This window comes from Vicugna pacos, chromosome 35 (assembly GCF_048564905.1).
Source record: "Vicugna pacos chromosome 35, VicPac4, whole genome shotgun sequence".
Classification (NCBI taxonomy): Eukaryota; Metazoa; Chordata; class Mammalia; order Artiodactyla; family Camelidae; genus Vicugna; species Vicugna pacos.
This window is the reverse complement of record NC_133021.1, coordinates 29,993,533-30,011,638: the sequence shown is the minus strand read 5'-3', so window position 1 is coordinate 30,011,638 and position 18,106 is coordinate 29,993,533. Positions and strand designations below refer to the sequence as shown.

The window sequence follows — 18,106 nt, the reverse complement described above, 5'->3', positions numbered from 1 at the left end:
GAAACCGTCGCCTGCTAAGAGGGGAGCTACAATCACGGGGGATGTGGACTCGGAGAATCTTGGGACCTGCCCACAGGAGGCTGCATCAGGTCTTCCTTCCCACTAATGAGGAGTTGACACATAAGGGACAAATCACAGGTGGTCCGTGCTGCTTCGGGAGAGGGGGCTCCCGGCAATTTCTTGATGGTAGCGACTCCTAGGTCGCTGCGTGTGGCACACAGCGGGGGAGACATCCATCTCAAGCGGCAGATGAAAAGTTAAACCAGAAGACAAAAGGAGTTAGGCCTGTTGGGTTTCGTGAACCAGACCAAAACACAGACAGGAGCGTGGAGGGGCCGCTCTGCCCCGTGCGCTCGGCTTCCGCGGGGCGCGGCGGGGCACGCACCTTCCTTCTGGCTGCCCGCGGCGCTCTGCTGCTGCAGCAGGCTCTGGCTGTAGAGCGTGGGCAGCGCGGCCGCCGCGTACTGCTGGATCCCTGAGTAGGCCTGCGTGAGGGCGTCCATGGTGCCCGCGGTGCCATTCGTCAAGCCCGTGGCGCCAAGTCCTCCGTTCAGAGCCGCCATACCTGAGAGCATTTGAGCAACTTTACAAAAAACCCAACAATAGAGAAGAGAAACAGCACTTTTCATTAGTGCTTTCAAAGGAAGTTAGAGTCCTCTGACACAGAGACGACAGCAAGTGCATGCAGCAGGCGCGCTGGGCAAGCCGACGGGGACTCAGACGGAGCCGTGAGGTCGCGGCCACAGCAACGGCAGACACACACACAGCCACCCCCAGCCCCTGAGCAACGAGGCCCCTCGCTGCTTGGCCAGTGATCAGAATTCACGGAGGCGCGACAGTTAGACGACACATTCTTGATTCCATGCACCGTGCTACTGGCAAGTACTGTCCTTGTCTTTTTGGAATAAAAGCCTTCTGCTTGGAAGCATGTTAAATAAGAAACAAAAACGTGGCAGAGGCCGGTGACATCTGTACACTTAAATCCATTTACTGGGCTCTTTGAGGAGCCATGGGTTGGCTCCAGGGGGTGAGGGGAAAAGGACTGAATGAAACTTTTCTCCATTAAGCTGTCCAGGGAGGAAATGGCTGGGCGCCCCTGCCATCAGAGGAGTGGTGGGGAGCACTGCCCCTCTGAGGGCCCCGCACCTCAGGCCCTGCAGGCGAGACCCTGGGGGTGCCTTCCTGTGACCTGTAGCTTACCCCCTCTGGCTTCTCCACAGGGCTGGGCACAGCTAGTATTTAATTGCAGTGGTCACTGGCGTCCCCTGGCTCCTGGTACACAGCCTTTTAAAATTTTCCAGGTTAGGAGAATTACCTTTTAAGCTCCCCCCCCCCATTCCCCCGCCCCCCTTATTTGACACAGAAGAATAAATTCATGCTCCTGCAAGACTGGATGGACTTTTCAGGACTACCATCTCTGTGTGAACTGCAGCTCCAACAAGTGACACTCCAGCCACATCATCACCATGGTTGGTTGTGTTTTGGGGACTGTATCTCAGAGAAGGTCTGCTTTCTGAAGGGTTCTGCCTGCTTCAGCTGATCCTGTGTGTGTGTGAGCTGCTCACAGCTGGCCTGACCTGCCTGGGGGGTAGGGAGAGAGCTGACAGAGGTGCCAAGTAAATAAAAGGTGTTGATCCAGAGGGGACTCCTCAGGGCCTCTCCAGCCCAGGGCTCTCCTTCTCTATGGTGTAACTCCTTTTTGTATAAAAATAAGGGTGAAAATTCTAACAAGTACAAGTGCATTGAGAATATTTAAAACCGGAACTGTCCTGGAAATTCTGAGATAATGTGTTTGCCAACACCAAGTTACCTGGCAGAATTTGAAGAATCATCAAAGGAAGATTTCAACTTTTGAGGGCTATTCCTGTGAATTCTCTAGTGTTATTCTTTAAGTAATCATTATAGCAAAGCTAACACTTGTCAATTCAGCTGCTGGTATTCAATTCCATCTAAACACTTTGGTTTGAAGAAGGTTAGCTGAATAAAATGCTTCCCGTTAAAGAGGAATATGAATATGTAAAGTTAGTGGCATTTGTACGTATGCCGATGTTAGTAATGTCACAAGTGTATGTGAGGTTGTGTGTGCCTGAGTAATTACATGTGTCTTTAAATATTCCAGTAATACCGATTAAATAAAACAGTCGTTTCACAATGCATACAAAGGGTGAAAAGCCACAGGAATACGCCGAAAGCATCCAGTCTTTCCTCCTTTACGGAAAACCTTTCCATCAACACTATTCACCAGACATTTGGGGCTGGTGATATTCAGATAATCATACGTTGAAGCACTGCAGGGTGAGCCATTTGGAAGAATCATGTCATTTAAACAAGGGAAAATAAGAATGTCATGGACATGCATTTAAACACAAAGTCAGAAGCAGGCTCTTGGGTAGATACATCTGCAAAAAGTCTTTTTTTTCGGTCTTAGTTCCGGTACTCGTCTATGAAACATGCCCGGAGAGCCCTCGATAATCCAGCAGGGGGCGCTCTGCTAGGGAACTGCCCACGTCCCTTCCTTCTGAGTTTGCGGATTCCTGCTCCTGGCTTCAGTGCCGCGTGCTCTGTAGCCCCAACGTTTCATCACGAGTAAAGGAGGGACCAGGATATCACGCTCTAACAGTTCAGCTACTTGTCCACTGACCAGAACTTTATGTCTGGGGTTGCTGAGCGGCCCCCCTGGTAGGGAAGAGTGTAAAATTTGCACTGAGTTTGGGAATTCACTGTGAATTCCATCCACCTACTTTCTTCCTGGCTCTTTGTCCATGGAAAAGAGTTGGCTCTACTCAGAAAACCAGGGAACTCTCCTTCTGGCACAGGTACCGGCCCCTGGGTGGAGTGGGCCAGGACGGAGCAGTGCTACGGGGGCTCCAGCCAGCACGTGTGGAGCCGCCCCTGGCCAGGTAGCCGCTCCTGGACCACTCTGTGAGCTATCCAGTAGGACAGGTGGCGGCATCGTGTCTGTGAAGAGAGCATGGTCTGAGAGACGGTGGTCTGTACGAGAAGGTTCCTCTTGGTATTTGAGAAAGCAAATATTAGCTCCAAGCCAGTGCTGGAATGTTAAACAGCTCTGCTAGTCACGTTCACCAAATTAGGAGGAATGGCTTTGCGTGACTTGTAGCTTAAACATGTCCCTAGTTCATACGGTCTAGCAGGGATAATTGAAAACTAGGGGCAGTCTTAGCTTCCCATGAAGCGTCCATACTGCTAGGAACCCCATGGCAAGGAATTTAAAAAACAAAACAATTTAAGCCTGTTCTTGCCAGAAGCCAAACCTGAAAAACACAGACCCGACCCAAGAACTAATCGTGGTCTCTCTGCCACGTAACAGAGCCCCTCTCTGGCCACTCACAATGACACGACAGGAAAACCCCAGCAAAGTGCGACAGGACGGGACGCAGAGGGCGGACCAGACGGACGAGAGGACGACACACAGCAGTCATGAGCACGTGCTGAGGAGGACAGCCATTCCCACTGGCCTGTTACTGTGCAGACCAAGGACAGGCAGGCGATCAAATCAAATTCCTGGTTTTAGGGGAACTAGGTCCTGGGGCAAGAGAAGCAGCATGAAGGGACGTGTGCAGGCACACGTCCGCAGCCGCGGGGCAGGACGGGGGGGTTGGAGCGTCTGCAGAACAAGGTCAGAAACAGGAGTCAAGGCAGTGAGGGCCGCTGGCTGGACGGGAGCTACAGGCAGTTCTGCTGGAAGAAAACATTTCTGCGGCCACTTGGGGACCCCTCCGTTTACTATTTGCTTGCTAATCAAGAGCCATCCTGTCTGGAAGGAAAACTCTTTTTCTTTTCTTCTTTTTCTGGCCTTTGGTCAGATAAGACTCCGTCCAACCTTATGTTTGTTTTTCCCAGAGCATCTGAATAGAAGGACTTAATAAAACTTGAACATTTCCTACCTCTGAATGTATGACTTACATTCTCATCAGGACTGTAAAAGTCGGTCTTCATTTGGATGGGTTCTAGGTTCTTCTTTACCAAATAAATTGCAAGGTATTCTTTTGGGATTTTAAGATACAGAATTATTGCCTTTTTTTGTCTTTTTAAGAAATTGTACTGCTTGGTCACCCTTTAAAAACTGTTCACTTATTGAATCATGGCTTCAAATAAGGCAACTTGCCAAGGACCCTTCAGTAAAATAAAATGCCTGGGCTTCACGGTAGGTAATTAGGTCCCAGAGTCAGAATCTCCAGGCTGTCGTGGGCCTGCTGGGCTTGGCTGTCCTCAGGCATGACGGGATGGGGGGTGGGCTGAGCTGAAGGCAAACGTGTGGTCCCCTCTGTGGACTGAGGATCAGCGCCCCCAGCGGAAGAGCCAGTGTTAAGCTTGAGCCTCAGTTATGACTCATCGTCTGGCCGGGTACTATGCTCCCCACAGATCTAAGATACCAGAAAGGGGGAGGCTGCGTAGACACAACCTAGAGGGCTTCGGTGAGTCCGTATGCTTCAGAACTACATCATCCTGTAAGCTCGCTGCCGCAGCCTGCCGTCGGGGGGCGGTGACCTGTGCCTGTGGGGCTGCTGCTGGAGAAAGGCTCCAGATGACATTACCTCCAGGGGCAGCTCCTCTCCTCTCAGCCTTATTTCCTTCTTCTCAAGGCCTCATCTCTCCTCCTGTGTAATTGCCATGAATCTTTGGGTTTTAGAGCTGGAGGGGACCTCTAAGATCACCTGATCTAGAACTTTCAGTTTTCAGATGGGACTCTGAAGTCCAGAATGGGGGCGGTGGTTTGCCTCGTTCCTGCAGGTGACTGGGAGCAGATGTGGAACTGGACCCTGATTTCTCTCCCTTTAATTCCTCCATTATAATACGCCGCCTCTCAGAAGAACAGAACAAAACCAAAGCCCTTGAAACCTGCAGGTATGTCAACCCAGAAACCTACAGGTGAATACACTGTCTGCACATTAGAAGAGACTCAAGGGTGGTGACAACTGAGTACTTTGGAAGGCAGAATGAACGCAGATAGCATATGCCCATCAAAGCTTGTGCTCCTCCATCCCGAGTTTTAGTTTTCCCCATTACATATCCTTTTCAGGTTGTTTCTGGCTGACCATCATCTGGGGAGAATTTGGGGGAAGGCTGTCCACCAGAGCAGCAAATACTCACTGTTTATGGTACCTGCTAGTGCGTTAATGTTATTCAGTCCAACAGTGGCTCCCGCCAGTCCTTGCAGGGTCCCGAGAGAGGTCAGAGAATTCATGGCCGCACCAGCAGTGGAGTTGGGGGTTGAAGCAGCCACTAGAAACCAAAGGAAGACGGGGAAATGGGGAGAGAAAGCACAAGGTGAGTGAAAGCTGGCTGGCCCAGGAAGGCACCTGTCCTCACGGCAGCAGACGGAGCCACAGTTCCGTCACACGAAGTCTGGGAGCCACCAAAGACATGGGACTGGACTGGTGGCAGTTCTGACGATTAGATTCGGCGAATGGAAAAAACCATCGTTAACTGTTGTGCCAGTCAGTGAACACACTGGCTGCTGGGCAAAAGGGGCAAGTCCACAAACACTCTGACCACTGGTCAAAGAAGCACTCGATCCATTTCTAGCTGTGAAATCACGGTGAATGTGAGCTTCCTTCCCATCGAGGACGGCCAGGAACTTCAGTCCATCCTCTGGGCACCTTCCTGCCCACTGGAGCTCATCCCTGCTTGCCCTTCAGAACCACACAGTGGTGCAGTGTGCCTTGCTTGGGGTCCCTTTTGGATGAGGTCAGATTAAAAGCCTAAAAAGTGATTTCCCTGCCATGTCAAATTTCTGTCCATGAGTGGCATTAGCTTCTGTGTATGTATTTTCTTTCTCTTTTTAAAATAAAATTATGCATAGTCAAGTCAGTGTTTCTAGTCCTTTTCTATTATGAAACTTCTCAAGTCCACACAAAAGAGACAATAATGACAAACTCCCATAAACTCACATCTAGATTCTAGAATATCTGAGAACCAACCCACTTCCTCTAAGTGTATTTCAAAGCAAATTTCAGACTTACGTCATCTTACCCCTACATAGTACAGGATGCAACTCTAACAACTGGGGACATTTTCTTTTAAAATTCCCCAAACCACCCAAAGCACTTTCCTTTTCCCTCATTGGTCAGTTTTGTTAAGTTACGCTTTCTAGGAAGTTGTGTTAAGTTTTCAAGTTTATATTGGTATAAAATTACTCATAATACCCTCTTAATAAATTTTAAAAATCAGGACTATTTACACTTAAGCCCCATTTCTTCACATGCTTGATCTGTCAGTTACTGAGGGAGACACTCTGGTGATGGTAATTACTCCATGTAAATGTGTACATTTGGGGGGCTATGTCTTGAAGCTATGTTATGACTTATACAGATGTTTGTAACTCATGGTTTCTTCTATTGAAATAAACTTTCTGTGCTGCTTTATTTCTAGTTTTACCTTGAAGTCAATTTTGCATGATTTAAGAAAAGCAGCACCAGCTTTTTTTTGGTTATTTGCATGGTTTACCTTCTGCCACCTTTTTACTTTTTTGTCTGTTTTTTGAGCTTTATCTTATCAATATGTGTAGCAGGTTTTTAAAGATAAGATACAGCCTAATATTTTGATAATCTTCTAGTAAAACTATTTTAATTTTATGGCACATGTCCTACCTATATTACTTTTCCTTGTTTTCCTTTAGGATTACTTGTTGATGTTTTTCATGTTCCATTTCACTTCTCTACTACTTTAGAAGTCATATTTAATATGCCTATTTTTTATACATTACAATAAAAAATTTTAAGTCACACACGACTTACGAGAATCAAAATTAATCACTGTCATTATTTTTTGCCAGAACATTTGCTAGACTGTTTCTCCATTTGTGTATATACTTAGGACAATTTCTAGAGACTTTAAGTGGTCAATTTTTGTAATTTTCACCAATTATGGTTATTTCTGTGGAGAAAGAGTCCACAGAGCTCCTCATACTTCTGTTCTTAGAAGTGCTTCTTTGTCACCTGAAATTGTGTGAAAATTCTTTGGGCCTTTATTACTGGCTCGGAGTCAGGACATGCCGTCGGGATGGTTTCTGCCCCTCAACTCACTGGCACGACAGTCAGGTAAGAGCGATCACGGGGAGGCTGACATCAGATATAAATGTATTTCTCCGTGGGAAGCCCAAGGGGACTGCTATTTCTGCAGTCAAGCAAGATGCTTAATAAGATATTTTTAACCACATCAATAACTGACAGATTGGTAAATACTCAGAAATCAATGACATAAATGAAAGGGTGAACCGAGAGAAGTAGTAAGTCGCGTACTGAAGGTAGCTTCTGCCTTAACAGCAGTTGGCGAACCAGATATTTGAGCTTCAGCTCCCAAAGCCTCCCGTGCGTAAGAGATACAGGAAAGTCTGGGGCCCACCTGAGGCAGAGCACCTAAGACACACCCCCTCCTACAAGAAGCCTGGACCCGCAACAGGCAGAAGTCAGCAGGGATGAGCTATCCTCCCCTTTCAGTGGTCTCAGCTTGTACTTTCCTCCAGCACCTTGTATACTCAACTGTCAGTCATTCTTGAAAGGGCCCGTTTTCAACCCAAAGAATTCTCAGAAATAAAGGTTCAAGATAATTAAGTGCACAATCACAAATCACAAAAAATGCAAGTACCGAGAGTAAGAAGCAGCAGAGACAGAGTTAGACACCATATTTACATCCACCCAAACTTCAGATACTAGAACTATTAGTACACAGTAGTTATACTTAATGTTTGTATAATTTAAAAGGGCTTGAAAAATGAAAAAAATATCCTGAGTTATAAAAAATGGCCAAGCATACTGATAAGATTATTAAATAAAAGTCTTAGAAATGAAAAATGTAATTGAAATATAAAATTCAGTGGATACACAGGTTTAACAGGATGTCAGATAGTCACAGAGAGAATTTGGTAGGCTGGAAGACAGATTTGAGGAGCTTCTACATAAGTGATGAGACAAATATAAGAAGCTCAGTGACATGGAATAGCTCTAACATGTCTGGTTGAAGCTCCTGAAGGAAAAGAGAGAAGGGGAAAAGGCAGTATGGGAAGAGTTAATGACTGAGAATTTTCCAGAAGTGGTAAAAGATCTCCCCCTCTCCAAATCTACTTATTCAAGGGTCCCAATGAATTCCAATCAGGAAAAAGAAATGCATAATTGGATGCACCACAGCAAAAAATGCAGAACACCAAAGGAAAAAAAAGATTTAAAAAACAGCCAGAGAGAAAAACATACCCTCAAAAGAGCAGACATCTCGGTACCTAACATCTCAACAGCAAGAATGTAAGACAGGGTGGTAAACAGTGCTGAGATGAATGAACTGTCAACCTAGAACATCCAGCAAAAATACATTTCACAAAGCAGGACAAAGCAAAGAAGTAATTTTCACACAAAAGCTAAGAGACTCTTCCACAAATAGACCTTCACTAGATGAAGTTCTACTGGATAGACCTCCAGCTAAAGGAGAAATGACCCCAGATGAAAGAAGAAGGAATGATAAGTGTAAACATGTGGGGAAGTCTAAATAAATGCTATACAAAATAACAATGTACTGGAATTTAAAAAATACCCAGGTTAGGCTAAAATACGCAACAACATGAATACACCATCCTGGGTTAGGAGGGAGCGTTTTCTGAATTGCAGTATTGTTAAGATCCTTGAAGGAAAATTTCAAGAAAATGTACTAAATCTCAGTAAGAATAGCAAGGCTCTGTGGCACCTGAGCCACAGCCAGCAGGGTGTGCGACTCCTCTCCCCTGCCCCAGGCTCGGCATAGTGACAGCTCTACCCCCGGGCGCTATGGCCAAGAAGATGGGGGCTCTTCCCCCCACGGCTTCCCGCAGCAGGGCTGTGGTTCCCCCTAGGGAGGGGCAGGTCACCTTTCTGACTATCCTCCCTCCCTGGCTCTGCCTTGCAGAAACTCCATTGCAGGCCAAGAAGTGTACGAGTCCTTTCCTCAAACCGGCCAGCACTCAGGGGTGCCCTTACACGCCCAGCACTCTGAGAATACTGGGCCCAATTCCCCTCATCCCATCTGGCTTCTGGGGGAAAGTTCGATGACCACAAAAGCAGGCTGAGAAGACCAGCAGCTACTGCCCTCACCCAGCGCCCCTCTTGTAGACCAGGGGCTGCTTGAAACCAAGCAGGTTGCTGTCCCCGCCCTCAGCTCCAGAGCAGGGGCACAGAGGTTCTGCCCACAGAGAGACACTCACAAGACCAGAAAGCTTACTGGGACGTAGTGTGGGGAAGTTCAAGTCTAAGACACCGTGGACAACAATAGAAATGTTGGTAGTGGGCTATTGAGAGGAGGCTGGTAGTTCCATAATGGCAACATGGTAGACCAGCTAGAAACTTAGCAGAACCAGCGAGAGAGCTGAGAGCCCTCCTGGGGCCAGCAAGCTTCAGGGAATGGCCTTGAAGACTTTCCCTGTGAAGAGGCCTGACTTTAATAGAGTCAGACTGGTTGGGGGGAGGGCAATTAAAACACCAGGGCTGAAAAAAAAAATAAGATTAAACAACTAGAAATTAATGGATGCTAAAGGTTGGATGTGTCACCAATAGAAACAGGCCAGCCTGAAATTTAACAGGGAATCAGGCAGACAGGCAATCAAAGAGAGCCATTTGGAAGAATTACGCCATTTCATAAAGGAAATAGAAGAATGCTGCTCACGTTAACCTATTCATCCAAGAAAGTCACTACTTCCTACTATAAGAAGATAATACAAAGAGATCCACACCCAAACACATGAGAGTAAAAATGCTCATAGAGATAAGGAAAAAATCTTGAAAACAGCAGACATAAAAAATGACTCATGAAACAAATATATGTATGTGTATGTATGACTGGGATATTATACTGTACACCAGAGATGGACATAATGTAACTGTACTTCAATTAAAAAGAAAATTCCTGGACCAAGGGATGGCACCAAAATTAACAGCTGACTTATCGGCAGAAACAGTGGACAAGAAGGCGGTGGGAAGATGTATTCCAAGTGCTGAAAAGAAAACACTATGAACTAAGAATCTTATATCCAGCAAAACTATCTTCCAAAAATGAAGGAAAAAATAACATTCCTAGGTGAACAACAACAGAGAATCTGGTGTTAGCAGAAATGTCTTACAAGAAATACTAAAGCAAGATCTTCAGGCTGAAAGCAAGTGACAGACGCCCCCACCCCCAACAGTAACTTGAATCCAGACACACACAGAAAACAAAGAACACCAATAGAGGCATTTGTGTAGGAGGCTGTAAAAGACAGTATATTGCATTTTTCCTTTCTTCTCTTAATTGATTTAAAAATCAATCACCTAAGCCAACTCTTGGGGCCTGAAACATATAGAAATATAATCTATTTGACAATAAAAGCACAGAGGAGGTGGGTTGGGGGACAAGGTTGTATTGGAGCAAGGAAATTATACCAGATGGTAATGGTAAAAAGAAATGCAGCATGACTGGGACACTGTGCTGTACACCAGAAATTGACACATTGTGACTGACTGTACTTCAATTTAAAAAAAAAAAAGAAAGAAAGAAATGAAGAGAACCCAAAATGGTAAATTCAAACAGTACTAACTCTATAGATATATACCTGCTCTCCTTTCTTTTTTAAGTTTCTTTGAAAGATATTAGATTGTATAAAGTAATAATTACAATATATTTTTGGGTTTGAAACATATTTGGGCATTATATATACATACATATATATATGTATGTATATAAATAATAGCTCAAAAAGGGGAAAAGAAGAGACAGTTATATAGGAGGAACATTTCTATATCTCACTGGCATTAAGTTAATATAAATCTGAAAAAGATTCTGTGTATTGTACAGTGTATGTATTGAATATTGTAAGCCCTAAAGCAACCACTAAGAAAAGGACATTTTAAAATATTGAACAAGTCATTAAATTAAAACGCTATACTAGAAAGTATTCACCTAATGTAAAATAAAGTCATAAGGGAGAAACAGGAACAAAAAGATGAGACACAGAAAACAAAAAGGGGAATGGCACACACAGAAGCAACCATGTCAATAAAAACATTAAATGTAAATGTATCACGTAATATAGCCAAAAGGCAGGGACTGCCAGAATGTATAAGAAGATGAAAAACCAAAACCCAGATCTGTCTACACTGCTGTATAAGTGACATGCTTTAGATTCAAAGACACAAACAGGTTGAAAGGCAAAGGGTGGATAAGTATACACCAGGCAAAGAGCAACCACACAGCTGGACTGGCTCGGTATAAAATGAGACAATAAAGACCTGGCAACTATTTCAAAGAGAAAGAAAACTGGGTCAACTGCTTGCACTGCAAAGGACCTTAATATACTCCCAAGAAAATGTGTGTCTTTGGTAGCTCATGAAAGAACTCCAGTGCCAGGTTGTGAGGACTGTCAGAGAACCCTTAGTTTATTCAGTGCTCTATTTTTCTTCACCTCCCTCAGACTCTTCCCTCAGCTCCAAAAGAAGGGAAAGGGACAGGAAGGCACAGAGCAGGAGATGACATGTCGCTCCAGCAGCACAGGACGTGCACGCGAGGAGACTGGGATGAGGCACAGCGGGGCCGAGACTGAGTAACTGACCACGACACTCTCTGGCACTCGTCCGGGAGACACGTACAAGCTACTGTTACTCTCAGGTACCATTCACAGCCAAGATGGAGAAGTCCGGGCACCAACGTAGCAAGGCCAGTAACCTGGAGAAAGTCCATTATGAGTAAGGGACCCCACCATGTTCCTAGAAAGCCCTGTGAGACCTGTCACCACGCTGATGGAGGCATTCCCGCTAGTTCCCGCAGACACAAAACACAAGGCAGGGCCTTAGCGCCTCACTCTCTGCAACGTGAACTTTTCAGACCTCATTTGCCGCACAGACCACACCAGGCTCCAATCCTCTGTGCCACCCCTGGGGTGGGTCGCCCTGTATCTAGTCTGTGGGCAGGACAGGGATCACGGAGGTAGCACGGGGATCCTGAGAAGCTTGGCCCCAAAGGCGCTGAAGAATGAGACCACAGCCCTAAATAACACATGGTCACAATCTCCTTACCCTGTCTGAAAAACAGAAAACCAGAGGCTGCAGGTAAGACTGAGTGCTTTGGACTCAAACTGTGTCCTCATCTCTGTTGGCTTCTGTTTCAACATTTTTAAATGGAGAAAAAACAAACCCACCCAATTCAAAAAGTTGCTATGAAGATTAAATAAGGTCGTCTATGCGATGAACTTGGCGTGGTATTTGGGGATCTTTAGACCGTCATCAATTACCGGTCACACACAGGATGCATTTCATAAAACCACAAAAGAGGAGATAAGCTTTCCTCCGCCTTCAGTCCGAACATCCTCAGTGACTGACGGCTGTACAGCCACCGGCCCCGTTTCTGCTGGGTGAGCTCTTCTGCCTCGCAGGGAAGACGGCCGCCGGGCGGGGCTCTGCTGGACCGCAGGTGCCGCCCGCCTGAACTCTCCTCCCGAGAAACCCAGCAGGTGGACCCGCAAGTCGCCTGCTTCTAGCCAGGATGTCACACAGTGGCAGGAGGGACAGGGAGCTGGCTGACCTCAGCATGGGCTGAGCTCATACAACTTCCCGGGTGATTTTTCCCATCACGTCTGTGGGACGGGTTTGAGGCAGAGGTGGGTGAAAAATCACCCCTGCACTTGTGTGGAACATTCACTGCTGGGAAGGCGAATGCGTTACAGGCAGACGCGTGTAACACACGAGCCCAGAGGAGGCTGGGAACCTCAGCGGGCTGTGATCGTGAAGGGTGATACACAACTTAAGGTCTCTTTATGTCTTGGTTTCCTATTTCTTTAAAAACCCAGGAAGACTGGCTACAGTGCATTATAGTTTTCTAACCCCTTCTCGTGCTGTTCCTGGGGGGTCCGAGGGGACAGGGTGTAAACTGGAGGGAGAGGGATCAAGCACGAGATGGAGTGAACTAAACAATGCCTTGAAATAAGAAGGCTCCACGCGCCCCACTGCTTTGGACAACACTCTGAAAGTTCTCCCCTGGCTGAGGAACTTGGAAAAGCTCTCTCGATTGCGTATCAAGCTGCCTTTAAGGACCTTCTGAGTTCTAGCAAACAGTCTGTTTAAAGCAAAAGGAAAACTCCAATCTGTCTCACAGCCCATCTCAATCAAGTACTTCAAACCCAAATATTCAACAGAGACGTCACAGAGAAAGAGACCCTAGGACACGATACACAGAGACAAATTAAATGCCACCAACACACACATTTCCCTATGTCTGTGTTGGTGGGTGGGCAGGATGCTGCCTTAGTTGGGTAATTGCGTTCTGCCCACCTAAACTCCCCCTCGGTCTCCACGGAGAACAGCATCCTTCCTTCGCTTTCTCAATTAAACTGTTTACAAAAGGCCAAAGGAACATTTCAGGAGAGGGGTGGTCAATAAATGTTGGCGCGTCATCGCCCACGGCACCTCGGAGAGCAGAAGTCTGCTCCAGGCAACGGGGAGGTTGGACAGCCCAGCCCAGAGGAATGCGGGGGGCGGAGGCCGCCTCCTTCCCTGCCAGTGACAGACAGAACCTGTCACACATGTGTTTTATGCCTATTGTATCACTGGCTCAAAACTACGAAGCAGCCCCAAGAGGTTACAACCAGCTGGTAGCCAGGAAATAAAACAGCCACGCAACAGACAGCCAGGTTTATATCACCTCACAGGGTGACGCAAGTCTGCGTCTTTGGCTGAAAACAGTGTGGGAGGCGGGCATGGAGAGTGAGGGGGGCCGGGGGAAAGGGGACAGGTGGTGAGGAAGGGGGACTCTGCTTTGCTCACGGGATCCGGTCAGTTCACTGTTGGAAAGACTCCAAGTTCAGGAATCCCCGAACACCCACCCCAACCCAAGCGATAAGATAGCTTCTTTCTCCTCGAGCTATGGGATGTCTCAGACGAAGGATGTCTCTGAGAGCTTCTCGGGAGAAACCGACAACGGCAGGGCTGGAGTCGGGGCCCCTGAACTGAAATACAAGACACCCTTTCAGCAGGGTGCTTGAGGGAGGCCTTCCTGCTCTGTTCTCTTCCTGTTCTAACTCCTGCTTTAGTGGGTAAATTAAGTTTGCTTGGGTCCCCAGGGCTGTGTTTAGAGAGGGAGGTAAGAATGACTGCTCTGTTCTCTACTGTAGGCAGAGTAATGATCCCCCTAAAGATGATAATTTTCTGATAATTTCAGAAACCGGCGACTGTGTCGGTCACATGGCCCAAAGGGATGGAAAGCGGCTATTCCGCTGACCCGGAGCTGGGGAGGTTTTCCTGATGACCTGCATGGGCCCAGTGTAATCTCAGGGGTTCTTATCAGGGGCTGGAAAGAGATCCAGGGAGATGGCGGCCTGAGAAGCACGTGGCCAGACCCTGTGGGCTCTGAGGACGGAAGAACGGCCACGAGTCAAGGGAAGTCAGAGGGTGGTCTCTGGAAGCTGGAAAAGCAAGGACACAGATTCTCCCCGAGAGCTTCCAGAAAGGAGCGCACCCTGCTGGCACCCTGATCTTCGCCCCGTGTGTACAGCAGACTTCTGACCTACAGAGTTGCAAGATAAGAAATCTGTGTTATTTTAAGCCACTAAGTTTGTGGAACTTTGTCCCGAACAGCAACAGAAAACTAACCTATTCTCCAGTTCACTTCTATCAGGAAGAAATCTCCTCGTGATGACAGCTGCTGTTTACTGCGGGCTCACCACGTCCCGGTTATCATTCTAAGAACTTTACGCGTATTGGCTCATTTCATCATTGATGATTATTCCATGAGGGAGAGGAGTGGGCAGAAGGTCATGCAGCTGCGCGTGGTTCAGCCAGGATTTAACCGCGCTCTCCGGCCAGAGGAACGCAAAGGCCGGACTCGTGTGGCGGACATGCCCTCTTGCCTGCAGCTGGGATGCTCCGCCGGCCACACTGTCACTAGAGGCAGGGACCATGCTGCCCTTTAAGGGCGTGGTAACCACATCCCCACTGAATGGGGAAAAGTTCTAATGTAGGGTCCCCGGTACCAGGGTCCCCTGGGGGTCATCGAAGACCCACCGAACGAAACCTCTGGTTGTGGGGCTTAGGACTCTGAATTAACACGCTCTCCTGGTGCATCTTCTACTCCCTAAAGTTGGAGACCCACTGATCCCAGGGCTGTCCAAGTGCAGCGTCACCAATTTCCCTCAGGGCTGGGTGTGCAGTTGAGTTTGGGGCATGAGACAGTGAGAGGTGATGGCGGGTGAGACAGGGGAACAGATGCTGGGAAGCAGCAAACGGGTCAAAAACTGTGGGAGAATAGTCAGCTATGGTTCTCACTTCCATATAAAAAGTCCTCCCTGAAGATAAGCTTATTAAAGAGCAGGAGTTCTGCCTGTCTTATTTCCTAGAACCCATGAGAGGGACCCACTACGCAGGGTAGGCGCCACATAAGGATTTGCTGAGTGGGAAGGGAAGGGAATTCCACTGATGGCTGTGGCAGGTGCACAGGACCCCACATCTCCCTTCTCTCTGGATGAGGTCAACCTCTGGGGGTCAGGGAGCTGGATGACGGGGTCCCACCCCACCTGACGCTGTGGCTCCCTCTGCAGCCGAGGCTGGGGTTCAGGGAGGGGCTCTCATGACCCTGTCCCTGTGGCTCATACGTCAGAGAAAGGGTGTGGATATTGTTAAAATTACAACCGGCAGAGCCAGGCGCTGCCTCGTCACCAGGACAGGAGCAGAGATGCTTTGTGCCTCTGACGTATTTATGCAGAAGGTACCGGATGCCCCCTCTGCGTCCCAAGGCTCCGCCCCACGCACGTCCCCTGAGAGGCAGGAACAGGCCCAGGGCCAAGTGCAGAGGCCTGTGGCGTGACCTCACCCTCCTGGAACCGGGGTCAGGGGCGCAGAGTAGACGCCAGATTCCTCCTTGTTCTTTGTATAAGGAGAGAGTCGAACAACTCGGGGGGAGGCTGACCGCTGAGTGTAGGGAATGTGGCTCTTTCTCCATCCTTTTACAGATTCCAGATCCACCAAAGAGGGGAGAGAAACGGCCATTAGGGGCCACCAACCTCTCACAGTGACCACGTGTCCATGTAACATCTTCTTCCTGTGTGGATGCTGACCTTCCCGCCTCTTTTATCCGAGCGCTGGCAGGTTCTGTCTTGCATACAACCGTCCCAGCAACGCCCGTGCTCTCTGGGAACCCAGTGCATCAGTCTCCTCGTATTAACCCTCTTCCCCACTTTTCCCAGGCGGCAAGAGAGTTTTCTAAAAAGCTACAATGAAACAACATCAATGGAAGACAGCAAGAATCTGTCTTCAGTGCGTTCACGACACACTTGCCAGAGAACAATCAGACAGCACAGTGGCTTTGTGGTTTAGGAAATAAAACAACTGCAAACACAGAGAAAATTGCCTGCATCAACCAAACACTCTCAGGGCGGTGGAGCCTGTGGTTGCCGGGTGCTGGGATCCAGCGCTGCGGGGAAGACTTCGAGGTCAGATAATTAAGCGGTTACACAGGCACCACCGTTAGGAGCTAATCACCACCCCAGGGCATTAGCCAAGCACAGTGTCCCTTCTCCCACGAGGTCTAATTATTCCACAATAACCACACCTCTTATTTTAACTTATTCCCTTAAAGAATTTTTTTTGGGGGGTGAGAGGTGAGGAGAGGAGGGATGACAGGGTGGGAGGAGGTGGTCTATGAAAGGACACGGAGGGAGCAGCTTCCGAGGTGCTCTGATCCCACCACTCTGCAATCTGTAACGGGCATATCCTTTACCGCATAAACATCTGTATCTTCCTTCACTGACCCACTTCCAACTCACAAGGAGAACAGTCAGCAAGTCGGCTCGGTGCCACGCTGGGCCAGACAAGAGCCATCATTACTGGTTCTCTAGATGGGGAAGAGGGACTCCTCCGAGTCTAAAGGACCGGATGAAGAAAGCCCCTTGCTGGAACTCCAGATTATTCTGGAGGCATTATTCTAAGACAGCAAACACTTCAGAAGGTTTAAAGTGGTGCAGAAATGGATGTGGGCAGTATCACCGGAGCTCTCACCGGGTGATGTTTCCCAGAAAAGAACCTGCATTATTAGCTGTCATCAAACCTGGGATCTCCTCACCCTGCCTTATTTTCAGTACCCTCCCCAGTCCCATGAGGAGGGACCCTTAGAAATGAAGGCGTCTCGTGGGGCCACAAGCTTGAACAAGTCAGTTTAGATAAAGTCAGTATTTATGGATCGAACAGGAACGGAGCCAAGGCAAGAGAGATCTGGACCTGCTTTCCCTTCTCACGGTGTTTTGCTTATGAATTAAATAAAAGTACGTGCCTCCCCATAGCTGGTCTCAGATATTTTTTTATGGACGGTCAGGGGTACAGATTGAAAGAAATGATGCTGATTTCCTTACAAGGGTGAGAACATGCAAACAGAACCCCCCATAAAAACGATTCCTGTTCTCCGGGAGTTCCTGCTTCTGAATGGGTCATGGGGTGGCCGCAGTGACTCCCCTCCGCTGCTGCTAACCACCTGGGCTCCCTCGGGCAGATCGTTTAACCTGGTGGGCTTCGGCTGCCTCATCTGGATCATGAATGAGGCACCTGGACAGATTCCTTGTAATTATGACATGTGGTGACCCGCCCAGGCTCCGGACTCTGGAGATAAAATGCGAGGGACGTGAACTTCTGGGGGGAGGCACTGGGACGTCACAGAGGACCTGTCTGCATCCTGGTCTTAGGAGGTCCTGGAAAGGGGGCAGATTTTCCTTTGGGCAAGAGGACTCCAAGGTTGGGAAGGGTCAAGTTGTCCCCTGGCAGAGTTGTAGGTCTGAGAAGCTGCGAGCTGCAGGTGTGGTCCCAGCACGCACCTCGGCTACCTGGGCAGCCGCCTCTGCAAAGGGCCGCCCACAGAGCACAGACTCTGTTCTGCCCAGAAGAAAGTCAGACTGCTCTCCAGGGGCCCGATGCTTCACTCCAGTGGTGACAGCTACAGGGAAGCCCGCCCGGCCACAGTTCCTGTCCTCTCTTTAACCCAATAGTGCCCTCCTGTCGTTGGTAAGTGAGGTGTGCTGGATCTATAACTTCAAGTCAAGTTTAAGGCACTGTGGGAAGTTCACTGCCAACGTGTTCAGCCAAGTCCCAGAGCAGAAAGTCAGGAAAGGGCCTACTCCCTG

The 18,106-nt window shown here is 48.2% G+C and overlaps 1 protein-coding gene across 12 annotated transcripts in view; it reads right to left on the bottom strand.

Annotated features, from left to right (window-relative positions):
• Window positions 1-18,106, bottom strand: part of CELF2 (CUGBP Elav-like family member 2) — a 466,579-nt gene that overhangs the window by 12,978 nt on the left and 435,495 nt on the right. For 4 of the 12 annotated variants that reach the window (XM_072955424.1, XM_072955425.1, XM_072955428.1 and 1 more), the window contains 2 exons: window positions 5,113-5,244; window positions 386-565 (listed from right to left, as the gene is read on the bottom strand). In XM_072955424.1, the coding sequence (XP_072811525.1) occupies window positions 386-565; window positions 5,113-5,244 (312 nt within the window). Of the gene's footprint in view, window positions 1-385; window positions 584-5,112; window positions 5,245-18,106 lie in introns of all 12 variants that reach the window. The other 8 variants (XM_072955423.1, XM_072955426.1, XM_072955430.1 and 5 more) reach the window with 2 other exon arrangements.